This window comes from Mastacembelus armatus, chromosome 5 (assembly GCF_900324485.2).
Source record: "Mastacembelus armatus chromosome 5, fMasArm1.2, whole genome shotgun sequence".
Lineage (NCBI taxonomy): Eukaryota > Metazoa > Chordata > Actinopteri > Synbranchiformes > Mastacembelidae > Mastacembelus > Mastacembelus armatus.
The window spans coordinates 4398765-4422302 of NC_046637.1; the positions used below are offsets into that span (position 1 = coordinate 4398765).

A 23538-nucleotide genomic window follows, 5' to 3' on the forward strand; every position below is an offset into this window, starting at 1 on the left:
GCTGTGAGAGCAGGAAACGGTGGTGGGGCAACGTCAGGTGAGTGTGTGTGTGACTGTGCACAGTGAGTATGGGTGTGTGTGGCACAGCTGGGTCCAATCTGCTCATTATCTTGTGCTCATTTAGTCGGGGGCAGTGGCAAGATGGGAGACCACTGGATCGAGCAGCATGAGTGTGAGCCACAGATCAGACAGCTGGATGACAGAGAACGCACCAGCTGAACCAAGACGGACATTTAATAAGACAGAGAAATATAATAAAGACCGTGGACACTGAACCTGTTAATTTGTTGTAGGAGCAGGAGTTACCATGATGGAAGGGAGTTGTAAGAGAATGGGTAGGGACAGAAGGAGGTGAAGGAGTAATGAGGAGTCAATGTACAAGGACAAAGTGTAGATTAAAAAGTGGAGGAGGCAGCTGTAGGAGCAGATGAGGTGATGGCAGAAGGTACGGGAGAAATCAAACCAGGAGGTGCAGCGTTTTATTTTTTTACCTCCACCAGTTTGTAGAAGCGGCTGTAGCCATAAAACGTTACTGCTGAAGTGAAGTTCATCTAAACAGAGACAAAGAAGTCACTGTCTGTTAAATCAGATTGATCATCAGTTACTCATTTCAATCAAACTCAATGCACCATGTTAGTAGAATTGAGCCGTGGTCTGTCCTGCAGACTGTAAGGCGTCAGCAGAGTGTCGATGTGGTGAATGATCCCATTCGCTGTGGTGTAATCACTCTTCACGATCCTCGATCTGTTGTTGATCCAGACTGAACCCTACAGGGGAGACAGATGTTTACTGATTTGAGGTCCAGTTTCAGTCCTGACAGCTTATTTTGTCATGTGTGTCATCTGGAACAACTTGGGTTTCAGTGTCTCGTTCAAGGAGGTGGGCTGATATATTTGGATCTTCAGTTTCATCTTAAATGCTGGTATGACTTGAAAAAGCTGAGTACAGCTGTTGTCCTCAGAAAATGGATAAAACACAAACTTTCCAGAGGCCCATTCCAGTGAGTAGCAGTCAAAGATTAACATTCATACAGTCAAACCGTACAGATTTTGTTTTCCAACCAAAAGGATAATTAGTATTCAGCATTTTTCAGTCTACCAACTGTTTGTTCACTCTGCAGCGTTCTGGCAGGTGTGTGTCTTTTACCTGCCGCAGGCTGAAGTGCAGAATGTGTCCCGATGTTGAGACAACACGCTCTGTGGTTTTGAGGTCACTCAAGGTCAGAGTCTCACAGGAAACAATGTGGTAGCGTGTCAGGTCAGGAAGACGGCCAAATGACTTCCATTCATTCATCTACATGTGCACACACAAGCACAGCTTAATGACAAACGTATCAGCAATTATCCTGATTCAGGAATATTAAATAATATAGTGATTCAGCTTGTTAATGATCAGATTTGATTAGTTGATCTGGTTTTCTATGTAAAATATGAAATCACTGAAGTACTGGAGTGTACTCACAGAGGAGATGTTGCTGGATTCCATAACAGGGACGAAGACAGTGAAGGGTCCACCACCATGAAGACTACGAACATCTGTTAACTGAGATGCACAAAGTAAAGAAAGTGAATCTGAAGATGAATCTGCCTGTTTTTATCCGAACAGTTTCAAGAACTACAGAACCAAAAGGGTCTCGGTCACAGTACAGCCCTTGTAAGGTCACCTGGTTTCACATCAGCTATTAACTAACTGCATCAAGACTTCCTCCCAGGGTAACTTGCTGTCTTAACAAAACATGCAACCTATTGATCTGCAGCAAAGGAAAGAAAAGAATTACTACAAAGATGCATGATGTATATTTGATATATCTAATTTAACCAAATGAGGACAGATGTTAAAACAAGCAGGACAACAACGTTCTGTCTTATATACTGATTCCTTAGCAAAATCTAATGTTGGTTTCAAATGGACCTTAATCTCTGCAGCTTCCATTTTAAGAGAGTGTTAATTACTGTAAGCAGTAACTGTGGGGTCACACTTCAGTTTTTAATGAACCATCCAGTTGTATTCACTAAGCAACACCAAATGAATAACTGGAAGTAGAGTTTTATTTACTAGGTGGATTTCAGTGTGACTGACAGCAACTCACAGATATCATCTGATGGAAGAAGCTGTTGTCCCTCTGTCGGACCAGCTCCTGTAAGACAAACACAGCTTCCTGTGAGTGGGCGGATGTGTGTGGCAGTGCAAGGTCAAAGGCAGGTGTCAGATTGGAGGTCGTGTGACTCACAGCGTGGGTGTTTCCCCGGCAATTGAAGCCATCGCCCACATGACCTCTGTAGCAGGAGCAGTTTCTCTGGCCTTGACCCATGTATTCACAGCGAGCATAAATACTGCAGCCGCCATTGTTCTGCACACAAGGCCACACAAATATACTGTTATCGCTGACCCAGATATCAGCCCTACAGCCAGTTCATTACTGATAAATCACTGATAACTGGTTTCATCCATCAGCTTGTAGCCTGCAAATAAAACTTCTTAGGATAACTGGTCACAGTCACAGGTTGAGTGTCCTTGGGCATTGGGGTGGGTGTGTGTGCGCACAATTGGCTGAATGTGCAAACAGAGTAAAGTGTTTGAACACACACAGGTAGAAAAGCTCTATTTAATTGCCATCTATTTAGCATAGCTGGTGCCAGAGGCCAAATCTGAAGATGAGATTCCCTCCAAAAACAAAAGGCTTCTCCAGGGCAAACAGTTTTTCTCCAGAGAGAAACCTCTAAATATTTTGCCACAAATATGTTATCAAGTGCTGTTAAGTTGAATTTAGGAGACCCCAAATCACTGTCAGTGTGTGTATGATAGACAACTCTATGATAACTCTACTTAAGGCATCATATTTGCAAAGATTCTCACTTTATTTTTAGTGACCTTCGCAGTACGGCATATAAAGCCATTTCTTTTTTTAGGTAATACATTAAATGGGCAGCTATTTACAAAACATGCCAACAATATGGATGGAGGGGACAAGCTGCAAACACAGAGCTCTCTGCAATAATCCAGCACAAAATAGATTCTGTGGTGGCTCACGCAAGTTATTTTGATTATCCAGAGAATATGGGGATTTGAGATTTAAGTTAAAAAGTGTAGATCAAGTAACAGAGAAGATTACTGCTGATATACTCCAGATGATCTCACTGTATAAACTCAGTGTATGTTAAACAGTTCGAAGATTTAAATTATGAATGAAAATACCTAGTTGCGCCTGCAAAATTGTTTTGGTTTGAAAATATGTTTCTGCTTCAGAATGCCAACTGCTGCAATTTTAAATACATTATTTTTGTTAAAAAAAAAAAAAAAAAAACTCAACATGACACAGACACAGTTAGCAGTAGTAGTAGATGTGTCATTTGCATTTGCCTATACTGCCAAATCATTGCAGTTTCTCCCACATCAGTTTCCCTTAGTTTGTTTTAAAAAAAACAAGCACGAGTGTTTTGTAGCAGAACAGAAACAGATGACAGATACATACAGTTCTGCAGGGGTTCACAGGGTAACAGAACCTTCCCGATCCTTGGAAGCCCTGCCGACATCTGCAGGCCGTCTGGAAATGACAGACAGTCAGTCAATCACTTCATCCATCTGTTTCCTCTCCCCATGATCAGCCAGTCAACAAATCAGATAATCAATCCTTCACTCCTGCAGTGAATCATCACCAAATTCACTTGGCTGTAAACACTGCACTCTTGTTCTGGGGCATAAAATTTTGTTTAGTTGCTGTTTTCAGTGCTCTGACCATCTTTCCTTTGGGTCATGAAACAGTATGAAGTATGAAGATGACAGTTCATAAACCCAGGTCTGTGTGTGTCTGTGTTTGTGTGTGTGGAGGGGTGGGGTTGAGGGGGGAATTATTATACAGTGAGAGTCAAAAGATGACAGGAAATTAGTGCAGAGAGAGATGAAGAATGACAACAAAAGGTCTCATTGAGGATGTCATATTGTATATAAGGTCACAGGCGCTGCCCCAGGAAATTCTTACAGTTTAGACATGGAACTGAAACATTCTGGTTCACTGTGGGGTGAAAGCAGAAGACTACAAGCAAATTCAGTTGGACTGCATTGCTGCTGACCCATGTATTCTACTGCCAGTCAAACCAAAGTAATGTGAAGCTGCAATAAACCCTATGGAAGCACAACTAAAAATAGATTTGACACATGCTACAACACAACCACACATTATTGCCAACACTGATTAGGAGTTGGCACAACCTGCTTTATCACAGAATTGGTTATTTATCAAATCACATCATTCTAACTGTTCAAGCCAAAAAGGGCTGGGAAGCATCACTCAGTGAGTTTGGAGATTGACAACCTCTGTTTTTTACAGTTTACACGTTTCTGTTGTCAGCAGAATGAGTATGAAATAGAAATTTTATTGTAGCTCATAAACACTAAATGTTAGCCAGCTGCTGCTCTGCAGTGATAAAAGATCTTTGTTATAAACCTCAACTTCAAAACTGACAAAAATCCCAATTTGAATACAAATCCAGGTTAATGACAACAGCCCTGCTGTGTTTGGCTACGTTACTATTAAAATAAACATCACAGGCAGTTTTGTAAAAGCTCACCTTTTGGGGGGGTAAATGTTATTTTAGACGGATTAAGACTAAAAGGGAGGGAAAAAAATGAGATTTTAATTTGCTGAGTGTGGATGCACTTGATAACTTAAATAGTAGCAGGGATGGTGGTAAAAACTATAGCAAAAATAATAAGATTGTAAAAGACTGGAGGTAGTTCCAATAAAGCTCAAGATCCTATTTAGCCCCCACTAAAATGAGACCCCCCTGAATCTTGGACAAACTGACCCAGCCCCAGGTACAGTGATGGCTCAGGGTTGGGTCACATTTAACATTATGCACTAATGAAACCTGACATTTTACTGCAGTACAATTTTCTCTTACAGTGTTGGGGCCTGTTCTGATGCAGTCTGCTGATTGGTGGCAGCCTCCATTGTTGACCAGACAGCCATCGATCTCTGGGAACACATACCAGGTTGGAAATTAATTTTTATGACAAATACAAATGTAAAATGTGAAATTCTGGTGTTACAGTATCAGAGAGAATGAATAAGAAAAAGAAAGAAAATATAAAGGAGTACGAACCGAGGCAGATGACTCCATCTCCAGTGTACCCACTTCTACACGTACAGGTCCTTTCTCCTGCTGAGACCTTCATACAGAAGGCAAACTCTGAACATCCACCATTGAACCTGCTGCACAAATCCAGCTCTGGCAGAAAGAGAGAAACCACGTGAGACTATGGAACAGGATGTGTGTTTGAGCTTTGTTCATGGCCTGATGTCATTTTGGCCAGTCCTCATTTCTGACAGAGCATCAAAAGGCTGTTTGAGCGTTCAGTTTGGCTTCAGGGCTGGTTAGGGGCTGCAATGTTGCTTGTGTGATGCACTTTACAACCAGATTCTGCACAGTATCGACCAAAGGTGGAGTCATGGTATCAATTTGCTGCCAATCAATTTCAGTGTGATGACGTAGTTAGGTTAGACTGGTTCTAGATATGTTTAACCCTCTGGGGTCGACGCACGCGCCGGCGCGTTTTGACGCATCTTTTCCTGATAAGGCCGAAACAAACTTAAATTCCTCCGTCAATTGTGATCGTACAGATAAAAGAAGTATATCATTCAAATCTGTAAAGGGTCTAGTTTTAGTGGTATACCATCGTAATAACAACAAAACGTTGTGCTTTTTTTAAATAAAGAAAGCCGACGGTGCGCTCTCGGACTTTTCTGTCTCTGCCATTTCTCTTCACAGGCGCGTAAATAAAACAACCAGAATCTCAGCAAATACTTGCCTCATAAAAATAAGAATTATATGGCTAGAAAGCTTGAAATGTTTTCTTTTAAAAAACATTCAAGTCAAAAACAAATCATCACTTTTTATTTAATCCGTATGAACGTAAGGAGAAGTCCGTTTTTTCCTGTCTCACCTCATTACAGGTAACAGTGTCCCGCCTTGTACACTGTCCACTGTTCATATGTAAATAATCTCAGGTGAACCAGGTAAATATGTGCACACCCCCGAGAAATGACACAAAATATCAAACTTCTCCTTACATTCCACACAGAGACAAATAGTTTAGCTTGTCCTCAGAGTAAAAACACTGATTTTAACTCAAATGAGGATCGTTTGGCTCCTCATTGTTTTGTATTGTGCTGCACTAATCCGTCCCATCTACATTGACTGAAAGGCTCATTATGCGCGTCTTTGTCTGGACGTTCAGTGCGTCTTTTGTGTTCTCAGGTAAATCACATGACTATTCATCCTCAGACACACCCTCTTGCATATGGCCTTTCTGGACAAAAAGTGTCTTAGAAAATTTAAATCAGTGTATTGTTTACTGTGAATGTGTGAACAAGATGACATTCACAGCATTCAGAAGTAAACACTTTAGCCTAGAACATGCAGGTCTCCAAAGTCTTGTGAACCAATGTTCTGTTTGTGTTTTATGGTCTTATTTCAGTGAGTAAAAAATTGTAGTTTTTCACTAACCATGCATAACCACTTTTTTCTCAAAAACACAATAATGTATAAACTTGCTGCTCACATATTATTGTAGCCAATTTTGTGCTGATTACAGTGTTATCAGACTTTAGACATTAATATGTTTAAAAAACACTGAAACGAGCACAAATGTCAGGACATGTCAAAATTTGTCCAGGCCCCCAAAACCCCCTCAGATTCCAGTGGGTTAAGGTTAGAGTAAGGCTGAGAGTAAGAGTCCGACCGAAGGCTTGTGCGTCAGACTATTGTGTAACACGTAACACAGGGGCCCCACAGGGGACTGTCCTTGCTCCGATCCTGTTCTCACACTGTACTTCACCTACATCTCAGGACACTGTCACCTGCAGAAAATTTCCGATGACTTAGCTTTTGTTGCTGCATCACTGATGGAAATGAGGATGAATACACATCCGTGACCCAGGACTTTGCTCAGTGGAATGGCCTCCAGCTCAGTAAGAGTCAGACCACTGACTTGGTGGTTCCAGACAATCCAGTGACTGTGCAGACATATAAATAATAAATTGGACTGGACAGAAAACGTCACTGCCCTGTATAAAAAAAAGGACCAGAGTCTACTATACCTGCTGAGGACACTGAGATCCTTTGGAGTGTGCAGTACATTCAAACTTTTTTATAACTGGTGCCATCAGCCATTTTTTATGCAGTGGTCATGGGGCATTAGTATCACAGCTGCCGACGGACAGATTAGACAAACTGATACCGAAGAAGGCTAGCTCAGTCCTAGGCTGCTCTCTAGACTCAGAGAAGGAGGTTGGGATAAGAGAATGAGGAACAAACTGGCAGCCATCATGAACAACTCCTCCCACCCCTACAGGACTCTGTGGGTGCTCTGAGCAGCACCTGCAGTGACAGGCTGCTACACCCGCAGTGTGTGAAGGAGCAGGACTGCAGGTCCTTTATCCCTGCTGCCATTAGACTCCACAGCTGTCACTAATTTGTCTTTGTTTAGCCCTGCATTCATGGTTTATTCTCATGTAGTTGTACATATTTTTTGTTGTTGTTGTGTTTCTCCATATTCTATTTTACAACTTGTATTGTCATTTTTTGCATACTACTGTAACACCTGAATTCCCCTGCCAGGGGATCATTAAATTATTATCACGTCCAATCTAAGTCTAATGAATGTGAGTCAGAGTAAATATCTAGTGTGTGTGTGTGTGTGTGTGTGTGTGTGTTACCTTTGCAGTAGGTACCGTTGCCTTCATAACCAGCCACACACACACAGGCTGCAGCTGATCCCTTCGGCCCCGTTACACAGCTGCAGCAAAGGACAAACTGTTCAATATTTATGTCACATTTGTCCTGAAGCTGTGACCATCTGTGACTGGGTTACAGGATGGGTCTGGTCAAGTTCTACATTCTTCTTCTTGTTAGTGATCACACTAACTATGGATCCAAAGTCTAATATATATCATATGTCTGCGCCATAAAGTTTCATTGTTGTCCAGAAAGAAATCACCCCACTGCATTTTAGAAGACGCTAGAATTAAACAGAATGCCTCCCCCTAGGACTTGTCAGCACCGTATACTGCATGAAGATTTTTTGAAAATCTCCCAATGGTAATACTTCTGCTACATTATCTCAGTGCAACAACTGCATAGGCACATTTAATAGAGATAATATAAATGAATGAGCTTAAATGTGACCTCAGTCAACACCTGTAATAAAACACAAGTCAGACTCAGAATGCAGTGCACAAAGCCACATAATTAAAAACGACAATATATAAACATTGTATTCTATAACATTTTTAGACACTACACAGACCAACCTGCTACATTTGGTGACCTGAGGTGTTTTTAGCATTTAAAACCTATTTACTTGCATTTACAAGAGTGTTTTTATTATTTTGTGCAGAACCACCCAGTACACCCTCATAAATAAAGATCTTCACTTCTCTGACAGGGTCACACACACACACATATATATATATAAGTTAAACATTAATAATATCCAAATAATACCCAAAGAAAAACTATGAATTCAATGGTTATGAATTATAATAATATTATAGGAAATTAAAGGAGATTATGAATTCAGAAAATTTGTGGCTAAGCTAATACTGGATTGTAGCAGAATACTTAAACTATACGTAAAATTAGGTATATTATCAAATAGTCAATATGCTGTGGTGATGTCGTATATTCTGGATAAATTTACAGCCCCACTGGTTCAGAAGGACTTACTTGGCATTGTCATCACACACACCACCACAGGCGTCGTCCTTGATCTCTAAGATAAAGATTTCGAGTTATAACATGTTTCAGAAAAAATATTGGATGTGGTTAAGATTTCACTGATTCCACTGTGTGTGTGTGTGTGTGTCGGTGTGTCTTACCTATAGAGCAGGAAGCTCCTTTCCAACCTTTGTAACACACACACCGGCCGCTTCCTGCCAGACCGTCCTCACATTTCCCATGGTCACATGCACACTCTGCAATACACAAGTTAAACAGTGGTTTGTTATGCTAAAAATAATGCACAGGCATCGAGGCATCAGCCGTAAGGGTCACAGGGTGCGTTGATTATTATCTGCATGGTTTTGTTAAAAGTTGTAGGTAGGCTCTCAGGTGTGTTAACCTTGGAGGTTTGTTAGTATCACAAGTTTGTAGGAGTCACAGGTTTGTTAGTGCTGTAGTTCATTAGCCTCCTAAGATTTTTAGCCTCACCAGGGTTTGGCGTCAACAGTTTGCCAGAGTTGCTGGTTACAGTTATAGAGTCAGCAATTATTCTAGTTTTCATTACTGCTTGGGTTTGTTGGTCTCTCAGGTTTGTTAGCCTTATGAGATTTTTAGCGTAAGAATCATAGATTTGGTAGTGTTGCTCATTTTCTCAGCCAATTAGGCTTGTTTGAATGGCTTGTTTTCATAGTTATATTAGTCCTTTTCTCAGTTTTTCATATGCTTTTTCAGGCAGAGCAAATTCCAGGGGCGAACTGCTTTTTTATAAGCAGCCCTGGAATTAGCGACAGACTAAGACCAGTGGATCTGTTTCAAACCATGTTACAAATTTGTGATTTAGTTTATTTTAGTCCATAAAGTTTCTGCATTTCCTGGGACTTCGAACAAATAGCTTTAGTGTCTGCAGTGAGACTTTCTGAGAAGCGGAAAAATGTTGACAAGGTTTTGTGGTTACAGGTGTAGTAGGCAATAAATAAAAAAAGATTATTTTATTAGTATTGTACACCTAAACCTTCCACGAGCTTTTGCGAACACATTCGGCTAAAAACGCCCCCTTGTGGCAGAAATACATGATGGCAGACAAAAAACATCTATCTCTGTGTGTGTTGCTCACTGGAGGAGCAGTTGACTCCGTATCGTCCCGGCTCACAGTCCTCACAGGCGGTGCCATGGAAACCCTCATAGCAACGGCAGTCACCATTGCCGTGGTTACCATCCTGACACTCCCCGTGATTGGAGCACCAGTTGCCGACGTCTCCGGGGCATTTGAAGCACTCGTGGCCGTAGTAACCAGGGCAACAGGCGTGATCCTGCAGGGCAGACGTGTCAGTTTGTAATCATCAATCTCTTCTCAGACAGCACATCTCTAACACCTGTTTGTTAAAGTGACAGACATAGGTGTGTTTATTTTGTCTTCAGTCTCAGTGCTGGTGATTGTCAGCTGGATCACAAGTTTGTCGCTGCACAAGAATGAGATAAGTAACATACCAACAAAGAGTCTGCATTAATGTTTACATATAAAATCAAGTTACATTTTTTTAGTTTCTTTAGCTATTTGCATGTATTTGTAAAAGTGAAATAACATCTTTAAGTTGATGTATTTGTTTTAAAGATGATTAAACGAACTAATAGGTCATTTGGTCACTAACAAAACATCCTCTCACCTGTTTCATCTTTAATTAGAGAATTCTGATTTACATAAAGAAGATTAAGGGCTTTATTTCTGTCCCTGGATTTGTCTGAAAGTTAATGCAGTATTAACAGCAGTTTATGCAGTATTAGCAGCAGTTTGTGCAGTATTAACAGCAGTTTATGCAGTATTAGCAGCAATTAGTATTAGTAGTGGTGGTAGTAGTAGAAGCAACCACAGCCATTACCAGTAGTAGCAATAACACTAACACCTGCTTAGCAGTAATATTTAAAGGCATTACAGTAATAATATTACAACTTGTTTTAGTCCTAGTACTGTAGTATAGCTCTAATGATAAATACGTCTAATGAACAGCTGCTCTTTTCATTTCTTTCCATTTTTTAAAGTCAACTGATGAAACAGGAAAAAAAAAAAAAACAAAACATGAAGTCACTCACAGTAAAGTTTTGAATAGTAATTATTCCAGTTCAAAGTCAGGTCTGAACACCTGAACTGAAAGTGCAGCACTGAAAAGTAGTGATATTGTTTATAATGGTCCACTAGAACTTATTAACTCATTAACAACATAATCATCACACCGTAGTAGGTCGAAGACACCGCATGACGCAGCCGGGCACCGACTTCCTCCTGCCTCCGACACGCTTCCGGTATTTACAGTTGGGCCGCATGTTTGCTGGAAACTGTTTTCTGATCTGCGGTAGAACACATTAGAACCACAGTGGAACCACAAACAGAGCTGTAAGAATACAGGGAGCTACAGTGACGAGTGAGACACACCCATAAATATCCGACCTCCCTTTAGTCATTCAAACCCGACACATGACTCAAATAGACTTTTCTCATTGTGGTGTGTGTGCTGTGCAGGTAAAGCATCAACACCGGTACAACACAGAGAGTATTAAATCCTCTCAACTTTTACTTTGAAAATCTTTGTGACCAACACTTCAACTATTAGGTATTTTTGAAGTTTGTTGTTTTGGACAAAGCAGCATAGGTGTTTATGTTATGGTGTCAAACAGCCTTCTTACTGGTTTGTAGCTGAAGAGGCATCGTGGTGGGCCATCACACTCTGTACACCTTCCCTGGAGAAGAACAAAGGAGTCAGGTAGACAACCACCAGTCTATCCACCTGTCCATATGTCTAAATTTATGTATTTACTTATTGCATTAGATTTTGGCCCTTATTTCAGTTTATTTTCTTTTTCTTACATATACAGTATATTATCCAGTTGTAACTGAAGAAGAAAGAAGATCCAACAGTTTGAATTTTGGCAGAAAATTACTCTTCACTCCACTGGTTATTTTGAAACACAGGAGCAGGTTTATACTTGCAGTAGTGGAATAATGTTTAAATACATTTACAGTATGTATTGAAGTAGCCTGAACTAATGTTATGCTTCATCTGACAGGCTGAGAGTGTATCTATTAATTATCACATCCTCTGATCTATATTCAACCTTCCTGACTCTGCTTTGTGCTGCTGCACATACATGAACAGGCTCATCCTTCCATTCATCTGTGCAACCATCCACCAGTCAGCCCAATTCAGAGCCAGTTCCTAGTACTATCAGCCCACCTTTCCATTGGTCCAATTATCCTTTCACTGATCTGTATATCTATCTGTCTATTCAACATTGCATCAACTGGTCCATCTATTCAGGTTTCGATTTATTCATTGATTCATGCAGTCTTTCATTCATCCTTCCTTACATTGACCTGCAGGGTGACCTGTTTGCTGCAGCGGTTGCGACGGACTTTGAGGACCTGATGGAGGACTATGATGACCCCATACTGTGTCTCAATAAAACTGCCGTCAAGTGGAATGTCGTTCACAGCCGTCTGGAGAATGAGAGAAACAAATCACTCCATGTCTGGGAAAGATTTACAATTCCACATTATCACAAGACCCTACCAGTGTGTTGCTACTTCACAAAACATGTGAATGTATCATCCTAGAAATCCTCCCATCAGTTTTCAGATTTCCTTCATTCCACACTTTAGTTTACTGACATTAGCATTTCTATTAAATGAATTTGCTTGAAACCTGCTGCATAGAGATGCTGCAGCAGTCAAAATTTCAGAGGCTTTAATTTTCTGTCAAAGTTCTGGTGCCAACTGAATTAAATCAAATCTCCCCTGTTGAGCGTTCAACAGTTTTATTTATTTCAGACAAGCACTGTCATTGTATCAAACACAGAGGACAGATGATAGATACAGTATATACACTGTGAAATACAACTTATGTAGGTTTATTTAATTCTTTATTTTGCTCAGATGTGAAAATGTCCTTGAATACACCACTGGAGAAATAACTTAAAATAAATGGAATAGATTAAACTTTAACTAAAAGAAAGTCAAAGAAGGAAACTCATAGAAATGCAAAAGCAGCATCATGGTCCTTAAAACAAGCAAACAAATGTTCTGGTGTGAAAAGGTTTTTGAAAGGTTTGTCTCAGGACTGTGACGCCTGTGTTGGATCAGTCTTTGTTACCTGGTTGTTGTTTAAGTGGAACTGGACCTGGTAGTCACTGCCTAGCAGAGTGCTTTTCAACGTGCCGTCAACCAGGTGGTCAGGGAAGAGCAGCTCATTGAGAATTACATGGTACCTAAACACATCAGAGTCCTGGACAGGTACATATACACAGAAACAGACATTATAAAGGGGATTTCAACATAATTTGTACTGATAATCATCAACATCTCTGATTTGTTCACTGATTAAAATGTATCTTTATATGGTTTGTAGCTATGATGCAGGTGTTTGTTTGCCGTCATACATCAAAGTATCCGTGAGGGTAAATATCAAGCTGCTGCTCAGAAGCTAGGAGGTAAAGTTGTGATGTTTTTTTACCACCACCAACTGAAAAAAACAAATGTTTTCCTAGTGAGAATGATGCAAATGTTATTTAAATGGGTTGGCTTGGATTTGGAAGTCAAAATCAGACAGCAGGAAGAGGAAAGAGGACTTGAAGAAAGAACCTAAATAACCTCAGCTACAGTGAAGAAGCCTGAGTAGAGAACAGATTAAAACAAAGGTGTATAAGGTCTGAAGTCAGAAAAGTGTAATTTACCAATTTGAGCTAAAATGCCAAAGACAAGATGAAGATCAGGAATATTGAATATAAGTGTGTTTTAATGTGGGTATTTCTTATTTACTATGTGTTGATATAATGTACGATTTCTGGATTTTATTATTTTGTTTTTAAGTTGTATTTCATGTGCCTGGGTCTTTTAAGCATCATCCATAAAAGTCATATCCAATATACAGACCTGGATAATGACACATGCTTATAGTGAGTGTGAAAGCATCCACTGCTGTGTTATTTCATCACAGTGGAGGGTTTGTGGGTCAACAGCACTGCAGGATTGGCTCATATCACCAGGACCTACCAGGAGGGAGGAGTTAGTTCTGCTGAGGTACTGACTGATGGCATTATCTGTCGGCAGCAGGAGGGTGAAATCCACCACACCCAGATTCTCTGACAAGTTGTACATCTGTGAGAAGACACCCAGTTATAGTTTGTTGACTTAAATGCGACAACACAAACACAAACACAAAATAGTTTTACATTAGACCTAAACACACACACTACATCATGTCAGATGAACAGATATCTCACCAGAGCATAATGCCTGAACAGAGTGAAGTTGGAGGACGTGTTGAGGAAAGTCATCAGGTCGGGGGGTTCAGGGGGAAGGTCTGAGTTGGGTGGTGCCAGAATCTGAACACACCAAAAAAAAGACAACAACAACAACAACAATCAGATGTGGTTCAGAACAAATCATCTCTTTTTATTTAATCCGTATGAAAGTACGACAACTGTCGCCATTTTTGTTGTTGTAACCAGTTACCTGGTTGTGACAAAGTGTCACAGTGATTCTACAGTTGGACTTATTCTCATTGTGACCTCATTATAGCTATTGTGATCCCACCTTGCACTGAGCACACTGTTCATATGGAAATAATCTGAGGTGAGCCAGATAATGAGATAATACATCAAGCTTCATCATAGAATTTATTCACTTTTCCTGCACGTTTGGATGATGGCTCGTTACACGGATGAAGAAGCACTTCGTATGGTTCCTAACAACCCATCAATAACTAAATAACCACATTGCAGTTTACTCTACTCTACCTCCTGGATGTTAGGGGGCTGACTCTTACCTGGTCTATGATGTGTAGGTAGCCATTGATTGCTGGAAGGTTGGGGGTGAGGATGGAGGCATTTCCAATCCGGATCACCTGGAACAAAACAAGACTTAACTATGCAGGTGTCTTACACTCAACCAGGGGTGGAAATATCAGGTGTCATAACACTGCCATTGTTTGGACTAGACACTTGCAAAATGAATGTAACTGCGTGACTGAATGTAATGAGACGGTAGTTCCTTACACCATCGTCACCATTACGTGAAGCAGCAGGAGGAAAGTGATATTTGTGTGTGAAAATAATAATAGGTGATGCTGCATAGACAAATTCTGTAATGAAGTAACAACATCATAAAACATTTACGGAGACTGCAGATCTACTGTCTCCTCCACAGTCTCATCTGAGACCTGTTAAACACTGTAAAATAGCTGCTTTAATAGAATTTCATAAATAATTTGGATGCCAAAACAATGAATAAAAATACACAATTATAAAAAAATACTAAAATCCAAAGCATATAGACTATACATTTACATTTTAACACTAACTTTGCAAAGATGGTCTGGAAATCTTCTTTTTAGCACATCAGTCTAGTCCTGTCACATTTTCTAATGACATCTGCAGACAGATGAGTAGTCATATGGATCAGCATACTTTCCCCTCCATGCTACACAATATGCTACCTTGTTCCCCTGTATTATTACAGTAATACGTGACCACAAGATCCTGGGAGATTCTTGCTCCCAGGCATTCCCAGCATTATTTTGGCACCTGATGTTGATTTAGATTTAGTCTTTAATAAATTATATATATGGGTTTTTAGTTCAAATTTAAACAAGCATTTTTAGGATACAACTGTCGCCATTTTTGTTGTTGTAACCAGTTACCTGGTTGTGACAAAGTGTCACAGTGATTCTACAGTTGGACTTATTCTCATTGTGACTAAAATCCTGTCCACTGTGTTTAGTGGGAGAAGCTGCATAGGTGGATGACACAGATACAGGTGGAGTTCTTTAGTGAATATCCAAAAGAAGATTTAAATGTTGATGCCAACATGGAATATATGAACTCCTCTTCAAAGAAAAACAAAAATATCCCTGCTAGAGCCATGAAACTAATCTCGACAAACTACACAAGTGTTAGCAAAACTTACCTGAATGTATAGTCAGTCATAAACACCCCATTTCTTACCCCACTGCTGTTGCTGATCTCCCACTGTGTGGGGGGGTTCAGAGTGGGTAGCCTGCTGCCCACTAGTCTCTCCAGATCTTCAATGGAGTAGATCCCGAGCAGGTAGTGGGCCCTGCAACCAGGAAGAGCACAAGGAAACAGTTACAGGTCATTTCACTCCACACAAACTTACAGTCTGGTTGTCATGTCAACCCTGAAGGATCTGTGATCCATCAAGTCCATTGCTGTAGACCTGAACAGTGTGTGTGTGTGTGTGTGTGTGTGTGTGTGAGAGAGAGAGTTACAGTGGTGTGACCAGAGTGAGGAGGTGACTGACCGCAGGAAGTGAGGCAGGTGGTGTCTGCTGGTCCAAAATGAGTTCTGAGCTGAACTTATGTTCCTCAAAGCATCTTTGGATGGAACCAATACTGTGAGGTTCCCGCTCAGGTCCTCAGAGAAATGACTGTACTTCTAACACACACACACAAAAATAAAACAGACATATTACTACAGCTACAGCAAATAAGTCTACTATAAAACCGCCTCAGCATCCTCACTGCTAAGAACCTATTAATCTTCACTTGTTTGTTTGCCCAGTTAAATTTAAATAAAGCTCAGGATAAATGTGCTTTGACAGTTACACTATACAGCAAAGTACAACAACAGGCTGCACCTCTGAGGTTAATTTTAAAATAGGAAATCGAAGAAGCAGTAATTACAGAGTAGTTCTTACACACCTGTGTCAGCTGATAGAAACTGTAGAACTTTGGGTTCATGTCCAGCTCCTACAAAAGCACAAAACACAGTTATTATGGTGTTTTGTTAAACTGTGCACTGCTGATGAAGCAGCATCATACAACATCACTTTTACTCTCATTAATTGTTAAGTGTAGATTGAGGAGCAAAACATATGGTATGTATTTAAAAACATCTATAACACTGCGCAGAAGTCAAGGGGTCTGCATATGCATGCAGATTGAACTGCAGATGCCCAGTAGTAAAGGGTCTAGGGGGAAAACATACTCAAACATCTTTATTTTATATTGGTGTGATTATTTACATCTAGTAAGGATCCGTAGCAGATGAGCCCATCTCCAGCGTAGCCATCAGGACAGGTGCAGGTGTGAGTGCCACTCTCCTTCTGCTCACACGTTGCCTAACAGAGTGCACAACACAATGATTCACAATTAATTCAATTCAATTTATTTGTATAGCGCCAAATCACAATACAAATCATCTCAAGACACTTTCCAAATCCCTTATGAGTAAGCACTTGACAGACTATACGCTTTGTCAAAAAGGAAGGTTTTAAGTCTAGCCTTAAAAGTACAGAAAGTGTCTGCTTCCTGAACCCAGACTGGGAGCTGGTTCCACAGGAAAGGAGCTTGATAGCTAAAGGCTCTCTGCCTCCCATTCTACTTTTGGAAACTCTGGGAACCACAAGTAGACCTGCACTCAGAGTGAAGTGGTCTATTGGGATACTATGAGGTCTTTAAGGTATGAAGGAGCTTGATTACGAAGCGATTTGTATGTGAAGAGAAGGATTTTAAATTCTATTCTATATTTTACAGGGAGCCAATGAAGAGAAGCAAATATAGGAGAAATATGATCTCTCTTGCTAGTTCCTGCAGCATTCTGGATAACCTGGAGGCTTTTTATGGAGATACTGGGACATTCAGATAGTAATGAGTTACAGTAATCTAGCCTTGAGGTAACAAATGCATGGACTAGTTCTTCTGTATCATTTTGAGACAGGATGTTCCTAATTTCGGCAATGTTGCGCAAGTGAAAAAAGTAAGTTCTAGAGATTTGTTTTATGTGTGAGTTAAAGGACATGTCCTGGTCAAAAATAACTCCAAGGTTTTTCACAGTAGTGCTGGAGGCCAGGGTTATGCCATCTAGAGTAGCTATAATTTTAGACAAGCTATTTCTGAGGTTTTTAGGCCCAAATACAATAAGTTCTGTGTAAGTGGTCTGATAGCTGCTTAGCAACAGCTTTTTCAAGGATTTTAGAAATAAATGGTGGGTTGGCTATTGGTCTATAATTAGCCAAGACTCCTGGATCAAGACTCGGCTTTTTGAATAAGGGTTTGATTACTGCAGTCTTAAAGACCTGTGATATGTAGCTTGATACTAGAGATAAATTTACTAAGTCGAATAGAGATGAGTTAATAATGGCAGGGTGTCTTTAAGCAGTCTAGTCGGGATGGGGTCTAAGAGACACGATGATTTAGATGAAGCAACTACTGATGTAAATTCAGAGAGCTCTATGGGAGAGAAGCAGTCTAAACATAACTGAGGTCTTACAGATGATTCAAGAGCTACTGTAGTAGAAGATTCATTAATTGCAGGAAGCATCTAATAGTTGTGATTTTAATTGTAAAGAAACTCAAAGCCATCACTCTTGAGAGCTAAGGGAACACTCTGCTCAACAGAGCTGTGACTTTTTGCCAATTCCCTGACTATTTCTGTGGATGAGTTGTCACTGATAAGATAAGATAAACATGCTACAAATCAAGTTTTCAGATGAAGAAAAATCTTAACTTTAATCGTCAGGTCTGGAGATTTCAAAGTGATTTAAAGTAATTTATGTAACACTGGAGGTTATATGGAAAGTGTTTCTGTGGTTTGTCTCATATGTTTTGCTTGAATTTCTACTATGCACCACATCCTGTGTGTGTGTGCGTGTGTGCGTGCGTGTGTGTGTGTGTGTGTGTGTGTGTGTGTGTACCAGGTCATGGCAGCCTCCATTCTTTTTGAGGCAGGGGTTGATGAGGTCACACACGATCCCGTTCCCCATATACCCTTTTTTACATATACACTCACTCTGCAGACACACAGACAGATAGACAGACAGTTCTCAACAATTTTCTTCAATATGTTTATTCAGGCAGATAATAAAATAATCACAGAATAAACACAGTGGTGAGAAAAAGCATGTGAACACATTGGAATGAGCTGGTTTTCTATATGATCTGATTGTAAAACATCTTCTTCTAAGTCACAGATGTAGAAAAACACCATGTCTTTAATATCCCACACAATTCTAATCTTCCATGTCTTAATTGAACATACCCATTAAACATTCCCACTGCTGGTGGAAAAAGTGAACCCTTGGACTTAACTGGTTGAACCTCTAGTGACAGAAGATCAAATCACATTATGTCATCATTTCATAAAGAAAACTGGATAATTCCTGTGAGTTCACATACTTTTTCTTGCTGCTGTATTGCAGGAGACAAGGAAAAAACTGTACAGACCTGTCCAGGTCCAATGTGGTTACAGTCGGCATTGGGGCTGCAGCCTCCTCGACTCTCCAGCTGACAGTTATTAATCTCCACACACACTCTGCCGTCACCTGTCCAACCCTCAACACACACGCACGACGCGTTACCTGGACCCACATATACACACTCTGCCTATAGAGAAACAAGAAAAACATTCAATTTTATTTCTACCAGAGGAAGTGTGATATGCAGGCATTAACACAGGCAGGCACACTGATGACAAAGATAAATATAATTAAATATATTAAAGGTGTAAGATTTAAAAAGCTTTGGAATATGAGCATTTTCAGATTTATGATTTTCAAACTTTAAATGTTAAAAAATTTACAAGGACTCAGAGCATAAACACTGACTATTTATCAATACAGCTGAACCCAGACACGACTGTGAGATTCATCATGAAAGGAAGTCAGAAGGAAATGGGATCATAAAATTTTAAACTCTGTTTTGTCATCAGCTGTTAAGAATGAAAAGATGTGCCAACTGCTTTTATTATTTTAAGGATGTTGCAGATTATTCCTGTCGAGTGAGAGGACGCATTTAAAATATTAATATACATATAAACCTTTCTATGCATGAACAGTCAGTCTTACATTGGTGTGGCAGCTTCCCCTGTTGTTCTTCAGGCAGGGGTTTATGGCAGAACAGGAGTGACCGTCGCCCTCATATCCATCCCTACACACACACCTGTGCAACACACAAAATACAAGTTAAACTCAGCAGCTGCTGAGGTAATGGAGTAGGTCTTAGTCCAGTATAGTTTATTTTCTCCTAAAAAGGAGTCCTGAACTCCCAGTAAACAAGATGAATTTAAAACCAAAGATTTTGGTTGAGCTCAAAACATTTAATGGACCTGGAAAAGCCTAAAATTTATGGATTGGAGAAGAAAATCTGAATAAAACTGACATTCAGTCAGAAAACCACAAAGCAACAAAGAAACAAACTGGTACCTGCGGTCCTAAATAATGATCTTCATTAACACAGTACATATAATTCATGTATCTTCAATAACAAACAACAATCTCAAGTTAAACCTGCCTCTGGTAGATTTAACTTACACCTCAGGTTAGTCCTGGAGTTGCTCTAACTTTCCAGCAGAAAACCAGTTTAGTAACTTCAGGACTAACCTGGTTTGTGTTAATTGTGCTTCGAAGGCTGTCAAGTCTAAAATCAGACGTAATACATGGCTGGGAAACAACCCAAACATGTTTTTGTTGTGTCATACTAATTAAATAAGATATTACTAACCCTAATATACCAATCAGCTATAGTAGGAGTGGAAGCAGTAGTATCTTACATGGTGTTCAGTCCTGTGTGTGTACAGTAAGCGTGGATGTGACAGTGTTCCTGCAGTCCGTCAGAGTTGCAGGGCGTGGCCATCCTGTCACAGTTCTCTCCAGAGTATCCCTCCAAACAAGATCCTCTTCGACACACTCCATTGCTGCCTGGACGGTTATCACACACACCATGGACACAGCGACACTCTGAAGACACACACACACACCACACCACATGATAAGTTCAGGTTAGTCAGCGATAATACAGTGTCAAACACATCACCAGCACTTTTGTAGGGCTGAAGTTGTCTTCACTTCAGAGTGAACCCCCCCCCCTTTTCCACTATGCAGCAGCTTGTGATTAGCATTTAGGACAGTTGTCATGGGTGTTAAGGAGCTGTAGAATTTACTAGATGAACACTGTATATCTTCTGTCCACAATACTAACTTCTGCAAAATCTGCTGCTGTGACATTACTCCCCTTTCTCCCTCTCCTTCTCGACACTTGACACACCCGCCTGTTGTTGCCTATTAGGCTTGAATTTGCAATGTTGTGCTTTTAGCATATTTTTTAAGGATGCAGTACCCTCAAGGTTATTCTGGAGAATATTTAAGATGCTATTTCTTATCGTTTTGATTTGTGCAAAAATAAACATACATTTGCATAAATCAAGCATATTTGTCCACTTCCATGTTGATAAGAGTAGTAATTTGCAATGAACTGCAAGTTAACTATGGACATCATGCACTTAATCATAATTAAATGTTTAAATTGATTGGCAGCAATAGTATCATCATCCAGTCAGACTTCAGGATGTAGGACTGTTTGCAGATACTCATCTGGTGACAGCAGAAATGACAATCATGGTCTTTAAAGGACAAAAAACAATTAGCATTTTGCTCAAAGCACTGCTGTACCTCCATTAGTTACAGCTTCACACAAGTGCTAACATAGATAACCACTCACTATCTGATTATTTGTGATTACACCAGTGGTTTGTTTCTTCTGGCCCCATGATAACAGCTAAAGTTAGGACTTAAATTACACTACAATTTGCTATTGTTCCCTGTGTTGTTGTTGTAATTGCCAAACAGCAGAGGTTAGTCTTTGTGTGGTTTTTCTGTTAGTTGCCAAACAGCTTCAGGTGCATTAACAGCTCATGGGGACTGAAGTGGAGCCAACTCTGATTTGCATGAAGCCCAGGATGACACACATAGTTGAAGTTAGATTTGCGATCTGGCCATAAAGAAAACAGTCAGCTGGAGGTTAAGTCAGTCTAATCCAACAGTCCTGCAACAAACCCTCCTTCATGAAGGTAATAACCTTCAGGTTTTGTTCAAACTGCTTTACAGAGGTGTTGATGTAATTGTGCAGCCACTTTTGGGGCTGTAGTTTGTGCGTTTCTATTATTTAGCTATGTTGAAATAAATAAATGGTTCTAATAATAGAAAACACCTGCCACTGTAATGCAATAAAGGTTCAAAGGCATAATTTTTAGTTTTAGCTAGATGTACCTAATTAACTGCCAGCTAAGTGCATATGTGACTAATAGCAAATGAACACAACACAAACTACCTCAGAGTAAAGGACATTTAAAATGAGCAGTGAATGGGGCCACGGCCTGGTCTGAGTGTTGCAGCAGCGTTTTCCAGGTGTTCTTTCTGCGTTATCGAGGAGGAGCCGTTACCTTCGTCACAGTTGTCTCCGTGCTTGTTTGGATCTGAGCAGATGTGGCAGGCGACGCCCTTGAATCTCGACTGACAGCTGCATGAGCCGTTGCCTTGGATACCATCGAAGCACTGCATCCGGTAAAATTTAAAAAAAGATAAACAACTGAAACTTAAAAAAAAAAAAACATCATTTGATAGAACTAAGTGACAGAGTTGTTTGTATGTTGCTCACTGTTCCTTTGTCGTAGCAGGGATGCTGAAATCCTCCAATACATGGTTTACAGTCTGGGCCATAGAAACCTTCACAACACTCTGCTACCTGTTGCACGCACCACACACACACACTTTTAGATTTTCTTTACTAGAAAAACAAGCCATCAACATAGCTGATTACTATTAGGGTAAAACGTACACTCCTGATGCAGTTTTCAGTTTTCTGTCTCACCTGTTTGGTGACGTTGCAGTATTTGGCACAGCCTTTACTGAGTGTAGGTTTGAGAGGAGATGTGACATATTCACAGCCGATCTGATGACTGTCCTGAAGAGACAGAAACACATATATTTGCTGGATTTCTGTTCTCATCCATGTGTCCCACCAGAAAAATATTAGGGTGGAAAACAAAACGTGATTTAGGCAACATTTGAAGTCCTGAATATGGATCAGATTTGTAACTGATGTCAGAAAATAAAATATCCCATGTCGTGAAAAAAATTAGTTAGCTACTGTACAACTTCTTTCTAATCATTATGGCACAAGTTATGTCTCAAAATGATCTCTTGTTGGGGTCGCATGGTAGAACAAAAAGTTGCAGTAAAGGTGTATTTTACCATTTCAGTACTGCCATCTGGACACGCAGTCACAGAAAGGTAACTGCAGTGAACACATGGACCCACAGTGATCCTGTTCTCAGTGATATCACAGCGGTGAGGCAGGATGGGGAGGATGGAGGGCGGGTACAGCAGCCCGTCAATCATGTGTATGATCCCGTTTGACGCCATGATGTTGGTGCTCGCCAGACGGACGCCTTTCTTACCCAATTGGATCTCACCCTGCAGGGGAGCAAGCAGGGGGCAGGGGGTGATAATAGAACCTGATAATGTTTACCAAACACACAAACTATGACAAACACCCTGAATAACCAATCACAGATCTTACTTACATCATCAGACAAAGTAATGGTGACGATCTGATTGGCCATCGTCTGAATTTGAGGAAGAGCAGCCAACTCGTCAACTGTCAGCTACAGACAGAAACAATATCATCAACTTTTCAAACAACATGTTGGACAGAACAGCTCAAAGCCTCAGCTGCTCTTAGTGCTTTAACATTAGTGGAGCTGTTTGCCTTTAAACAATCATTAGGAGGCCCTGGTGACACTGCAACACTGTTCATAACGTCTCTTGCTGAGGCGCATCCCACGCAAGTTATGGGCGGCAAAATCCACATCCACATATTTAGAATATCTGAAGTTAACCCTTTAAAAGACAACGTCTGTGGGACATTTCAGGCTTTGTAGTTCATGTTTAGGTCTGTTCTAGTCAAAGCAGAAAACTTATTTCAGTGCCATTGATGCAGAATTGGTACGTTTCTGCTTCATTAAGCAAAAAAAA

At 40.3% G+C, this 23538-nt stretch overlaps 1 protein-coding gene across 6 annotated transcripts in view; it reads right to left on the minus strand.

The window, feature by feature from the left end:
* stab1 (stabilin 1) overlaps positions 1-23538 on the minus strand; it is a 64538-nt gene that overhangs the window by 24450 nt on the left and 16550 nt on the right. For all 6 annotated transcript variants that reach the window (XR_003295667.2, XM_026306551.2, XM_026306550.2 and 3 more), the window contains 33 exons: positions 23088-23168; positions 22756-22977; positions 22373-22465; positions 22160-22246; positions 21945-22056; positions 20277-20463; positions 19573-19666; positions 18953-19111; positions 18424-18519; positions 16753-16848; positions 16430-16477; positions 16030-16163; positions 15714-15825; positions 14537-14614; positions 13992-14093; positions 13762-13866; positions 12863-12994; positions 12082-12210; positions 11400-11453; positions 10950-11063; positions 9835-10030; positions 8879-8974; positions 8727-8772; positions 7718-7797; positions 5103-5228; positions 4902-4975; positions 3473-3544; positions 2231-2350; positions 2090-2137; positions 1462-1542; positions 1147-1293; positions 630-767; positions 492-551 (listed from right to left, as the gene is read on the minus strand). Coding sequence is in view for 5 of the 6 variants with exons in the window: in XM_026306551.2 (XP_026162336.1) it covers positions 492-551; positions 630-767; positions 1147-1293; positions 1462-1542; positions 2090-2137; positions 2231-2350; positions 3473-3544; positions 4902-4975; positions 5103-5228; positions 7718-7797; positions 8727-8772; positions 8879-8974; positions 9835-10030; positions 10950-11063; positions 11400-11453; positions 12082-12210; positions 12863-12994; positions 13762-13866; positions 13992-14093; positions 14537-14614; positions 15714-15825; positions 16030-16163; positions 16430-16477; positions 16753-16848; positions 18424-18519; positions 18953-19111; positions 19573-19666; positions 20277-20463; positions 21945-22056; positions 22160-22246; positions 22373-22465; positions 22756-22977; positions 23088-23168 (3519 nt within the window). In the remaining variant the exon portion in view is untranslated. The remainder of the gene's footprint in view (positions 1-491; positions 552-629; positions 768-1146; positions 1294-1461; positions 1543-2089; positions 2138-2230; positions 2351-3472; positions 3545-4901; positions 4976-5102; positions 5229-7717; positions 7798-8726; positions 8773-8878; positions 8975-9834; positions 10031-10949; positions 11064-11399; positions 11454-12081; positions 12211-12862; positions 12995-13761; positions 13867-13991; positions 14094-14536; positions 14615-15713; positions 15826-16029; positions 16164-16429; positions 16478-16752; positions 16849-18423; positions 18520-18952; positions 19112-19572; positions 19667-20276; positions 20464-21944; positions 22057-22159; positions 22247-22372; positions 22466-22755; positions 22978-23087; positions 23169-23538) is intronic.